This window comes from Brachyhypopomus gauderio, chromosome 10 (genome assembly GCF_052324685.1).
Source record: "Brachyhypopomus gauderio isolate BG-103 chromosome 10, BGAUD_0.2, whole genome shotgun sequence".
Lineage (NCBI taxonomy): Eukaryota > Metazoa > Chordata > Actinopteri > Gymnotiformes > Hypopomidae > Brachyhypopomus > Brachyhypopomus gauderio.
This window is the reverse complement of record NC_135220.1, coordinates 9462820-9468514: the sequence shown is the minus strand read 5'-3', so window position 1 is coordinate 9468514 and position 5695 is coordinate 9462820. Positions and strand designations below refer to the sequence as shown.

The 5695-nt window shown below is 42.5% G+C and overlaps 1 protein-coding gene across 2 annotated transcripts in view; it reads right to left on the bottom strand.

Annotated features, from left to right (window-relative positions):
- Window positions 1-5170: 5170 nt before the first annotated feature.
- Window positions 5171-5695, bottom strand: part of clmpa (CXADR like membrane protein a) — a 39943-nt gene continuing 39418 nt past the window's right edge. For both annotated transcript variants that reach the window (XM_077019293.1, XM_077019291.1), the window contains exon 7: window positions 5171-5695. This exon is cut by the window's right edge and continues 13 nt beyond it. In XM_077019293.1, the coding sequence (XP_076875408.1) occupies window positions 5366-5695 (330 nt within the window). In that variant the 3' untranslated portion in view covers window positions 5171-5365.

Genomic DNA, 5695 nt, shown 5'->3' with positions numbered 1-5695 from the left:
GCTCACGAAGACTCTCAGTCGCTGACTGCTAGATATTAAAAATGCTAGATATCTGCCGGTCGTCCGCGATGAGTCGGCGACCAGTCGGCGACGGCAGCGAGCGTCTTTCAGCAGTTCACACTACACGAAATGAGCGAGCGACGAGTGATCGCCGATTTGCCCCCGACCACAGTTTCTGTCGGCGATCTACAAAAAACAGTCGGCGACTGTCGGCGACTGAAAAACCAGCCTAAAATCGTGTAGTGTGAACCGGGCATTAGGAGCAGCATAGAGGAAAGATATAAGACATAACCCCCCCCCCCCCCCCCCCCCCCCCCTCCGTCAACGTTTGACACACACACGACCCCCCCCCCCGCCCCCAAATCAAATCTCTGTCCTAGTGATTTTGAAAAGTTGGCAACCTTGCTTATAATGAAAAAAATATGTGTAAATTAAAAGGTTTGAAGTGTGCTCGTGTATTTAGGGGGCATTGGAGCAGAGAGCCAAATTAAGTCCACTTTTGGGGGAAAAAGATCCCCCCCATCACAATGCTGGCTACGGGCCTGCCACTTAATGTGATATTTTCTAAACTTCTGAATGCACATGTCCAACTGGTCCATTTTTCAGTACTTTTGCACAACTTGCTGTTCTCCAACAAGGAACTTAACAGCAGAGTTCACATCTGGTGTTTGATGCACCGATATATTTTCTAGTTCCATTGGTATTGGTTTTTAAACAGTTCTCCTCAACATGCTGTTCACATTATTACATCACGAGACCAAGACGACACCCAAACAATTGATCAATAGTATCTCACCATTTTGAGGCTTCAAAGAGAAGTTACAGAAAGGCAATGAAGTGGACATTTTTGGCCACATCCACACTGATGACGCTTCACTGTGACCGCTTCACTGTGACCTCTTCACTCTGTGATCACTTCATTGTGGCCGCTTCAGTGTGGCCGCTTCAGTGTGGCCGCTTCAGTGTGGCCGCTTCACTGTGACCTCTTCAGTGTGACCGGTTCACTGTATCCGCTTCAGTGTGACCGCTTCAGTGTGGCCGCTTCACTGTGGCCGTTTCAGTGTGACCTCTTCACTGTGACCGCTTTAGTATGACCGCTTCAGTGTGACCGCATCACTGTGACCGCTTCACTGTGACCGCTTCATTCAGTTCTCTGTGGAACCGGATGATGAAAAATGGGGTATATTATACCCCATTGTCTGGGGTAGGGATACCCTCACTGCTTATATATTTGGCATTGGGTCACACAAGCTGTCGAATATCGCTCTGTTTTCATTTAGATGTTGCTAGATACTTCATTAGTCGAAATTCATATGCAATTGTTTGCAAAGACCATTCATTAATTTTTCCAAAGATTCTTATTTAGGTTACATAACAGCCATTATACTGACACCTGATGGCCTGGATGCTTCGGATATTCTATTTTAAGTCTATTTCAATGCAGATCCCTCCACGTGGGTCCCACTGTATTGAGCATAAACTGGTCAATTCGAGGACTACAAAGCAATTTTATTAATCTGCATTTCATTTATTATTTTAACTTTTTTTCTATAATCATTTTTAGAAATAGTTTGCTACTTTTTGGTGGTTAAAATGACAATATTTGGAAGTACCTGTGTTGGAATCCTTGTTGAACCAGAATGACAGTTTAGACTATCTCAGCATTAGGCATTTGAGTAAAGGCTACTAACTAATGAACTAACAGTAGGTTTCTGCTTCAATTACAGCAAGTGTGACATTAGTTTGCGATTATATGACATGCAGTAATGCTTCTATTATCAGTAGGATATGTTTCTGCGCACCTGTAATATTTCAGTACACACCTCCAAATGTTTATTGGCCAATCGACTGCGTCTGGGGCAAGAGAAAATTAAGAGAACATATTTTTTAAATGAAACAAAGGATCAAAATTATACATATAAAATTATACATACAATTATACATGACATATTAGTAATGGATTTCAATACTCAAACCTAATTTTAAGAGTGTCATTTTTCACAATATTAGCATGTATGACTTGGTGATCAAATTTAATTAAAATTTAAATGCTGGGAGTGAGTTTGTGTTTCCTTTAAAATGCCCAAAAGTCAGTGCTTCTCTTTTTCGTTGCTGCAAGGTAAACGACACCCATCCACTCTCGTATTGATCGGCCTGTGTGCAGAGGACATGTGAATGACAGCAGTGATGGCTGAGAGGTGCTCAACAGAGACTTGGTGAGAGCGAACAATTACCTCACTGAGGAAGGATTAAGGGATGCATAATGAATATTCTTCCTTTCTCGCCGCTCACAACCCTGTGGGACACCAGCTGTGTAATATTCATCCAGTCCTCTTCTATCCGTGGTTAATTTCAGCTGGAAACACTTGGTTAGGATGGATGAATGGATGGAGGGGTGCTTCTGCACAGATAGGGGCTTTTTTTGTGCAGTCATAAATTCAACTTGCTCAAGGGCAGTTCGACTGCTGTCTGCAACAGCAATGTCGTAAAAAATATATATAATAACAGCTTCTGGTGAACGTCACAACCACTAATCTTGGTTCAAGTCCCAATTCATGGTAATTTTTACATGCAAATGTGCTTTTATAGCCATAGATAAGGGCTTTTGCAGTGGAATGTGACATTCTAAAACATTAATTAGTCAAATGTGTTTTTAGCCTTATCACAACTTTGTCAAGGAATTTTAAATAATCATCGTTGACTTGCCATTGAATGCTTTATTACAAACCAAATGCTAATTAAGATATTGTACAAATATACATTTTTAAATGAATTATGATATATACATGTGGTGGACCTGTGAATGATCAAAGCAAGCCAAAGACATTTGAGACAAGGGAAACAGATTGCTTTCTCACGCTGTCCGTATGAATTTCTCAGATGACTGCAACCCTAAAATGGTTTAACCAAAATACATCAAAAGTGCAGCAAAAATACAGATCAAAAAGTGCAAAGTTCTTTAACAGAATCAACAATCAACATCATCCAATAAAGTTCAATGTAACGTAAAATGCAAAAGTTTCCCTTTTAACAATAACAATTTTGCAATTTTTTACACAATTTCTTAATATATAATATATTAGCACTGAGGCAGAACAAACTGATCTGTCCCTTGAGAAATATCTGTAGCATGCTGTTCCATTGCTTCTAATGCACAGATGCAAGTCCTTCATTGTTTCATATGCATGGTATTTAACACGAGGATCAAATTCAGTTCACTCTGCAGTGGCGTGTACATATAAAAAATATTCAAACAATATGAAATTTCAGCAAATGTATATATTGAAATCACAGTGGCTGTGAGCATGTCCTCTGTCACGTATGATTTCTGATAAGATAAGAGAGTTAGTGGAATTTCTTCCCAGCCAGCTGACTGAGCCCCAGGAAAAAGGAAAACCTGTGCAGCCTGAAACCTCGCGATCGACCCGTCAGAAGCAACATGTTCACTCTCACACTTAAGGGTCTCACGGACGGTTAGGGGAGTGAGGGAAGGCAGGCTGGCTCCAGACAGCTGTTGGTTTGCTTTAAGTGTTTCTGATCAAGAGCTCAAAGATCAGCTCAAAGCACGCAGGATCACGGGCACAGAGCACCGCAGGGACGCAAACATATCCTTTAGGGGTTTCCACGAGCAGAAACTCTCACATATTGGCCTCGTTTCAACCTCATTTCATCCAACTAATGTGTAGGTGTAGAGAGCAAAGTAACGGCTGCCTGGATTTATTAGATCAGCGCATCTGGACGTGGTTTAACCGGGTCTATCGCACGACGAAGGAAAGACAAGAACGCAGATACAAAAAAACTAGAAAAAGTGGAACATTGACTTGAATCCTAAAATATAGCATAGCAAGACATTGACATAGATTCATAACAGTTCACGATTAAAGATGGCCTCTGATAAAATTATAACACATTTAGGTCATTGTTAAGGCTGGATAACTTGAACCAGCAGCCTTCATACATTCTTGAGGCACAAGACCTAAGGAGTTACCAGGCAGATTTATGGAACTATGCTATTACTACTAAAACAAACAAAAAAGCATTTCAACCTGATTTTTTTTTTCAGATTTAGAAACCCATAAATTATATGATTGTATTACAAAAGAACTAATCTAAACAACAAGAAATTACAAGTCTCAAAAATAATTAAACATGAAATTTTCGTAGCACATTTAAAATAATTGAGTTCTATTATTCCTACTAATCTGCTATTTAAGAGACAGCATTTTTTCCTTAAAAATATATATAGACAAACAATAGATAAAATGATTAAAATATAATTAAAAAAGCTAGTTATGTTTGTTCAGCATTATCCTAAAAATGTTCTCTCCTTTCTGATTTATTATTAAAACAAGATTTGATAACAAGATGCATTAAGCACAATAACAGATCTACACTTAGCCCATCTAATGCAAGAGTGTCCTGTTAATAGGGGCTAATGTCTTTATTTTAATAACTCACCAAAGTGGATCCCGGAACCAAAATCAATTAACCCTAGAGACATACATATATTATTCAGGGCACAAAATACTGACTTTGCTAACAGAGAGGTATTTTCAGTCAGAGATAAGTGACAACATACCTAAGCCTTGAAAGGAAGTCACACACACTTCATCTCCAAGACTAACGTGTCAATTGTTGCAGTAACATTTGCACCATTCATTCAGAACAAAGTTCCAAAGAGAACGGAGATGTGTCTTTGGCTGCTGGGGGTCAGGTAGGAACACTGCTGATTGGACAGGGGGGAAGAAGGCGGTTCTATAGAGCAGACAAGCAGGTGAGCTGGAATAAGTTTCTTGATTTTTTTCCATTCTTGCCCATCTTCAAAAAAAAAAAAAACTCATATGAGCTAAGTGTCCCCTGCAGCGTGTCTCTCTGGACACGTGAGCCAGGTGTCCCCTGTAGTGTCTCTCTGGACACATGTGAACTAGGTGTACCCTACAGTTTCTCTCTGGGCGCCGATACACTCTGCTCATTTCATCTAGGCTCGCTAAAACCAACATGCTGTGGATGCTCGGAGGAAAATCCCATAAATGTGGTGTATGTGAGTAGGAGGAGGAGACCCCACGATGCTGTTCTGCACTGCACACGTCAAGGGGGCAGTCGCCTCCGTGTTTCCCACTGGAAGGGCTGACACAGCCATCGGGGGGGGGGGGGGGGGGGGGGGGGGGGGGGTTGGGGGGGCGGCGTCAACAAACTCCGCCTTTATTTCTCGTGATGGCGCGTGCTGTTCTGAGTTTGACTGAAGAATAGGAGTGCTTGGGCTCACTGCAGCGTCTGTCTCTGTGTGTTATGTGTGTGAGTGCATGCATGCGTGTGTGTGTGTGTGTGTGTGTGTGTGTGTGTGTGTGTGTGTGTATCTGCATCTCTAGACAGTCTGGAAGGCCTTGGTTTGGGCAGGGATCATCACAGGGGTGGCCCCCATTCTGACCAGGTTTCCCGGGCTGAGCTTGGCTGGGCTGGGTTTTGGGTTGCTGTGGACGTCTGGGAGTCTCGGGGCTACTTGGGTGTAGGTGGGAGGGGCCAAGGGGAGACAGGACGGCTGGCCGTTCTGATCTGCTGGGGGAGGTGGGCGGGGTTTGGGCCCACGGAGGACGCTGTTGTGCACCATGGACTGGGTGGAGGAGGCCCCTGACTGAGAGCTGCCAGAGCGAGAGGAGGACAGAGAGTTGGGCTTCACCAGCTTGGCCTTAGGAGC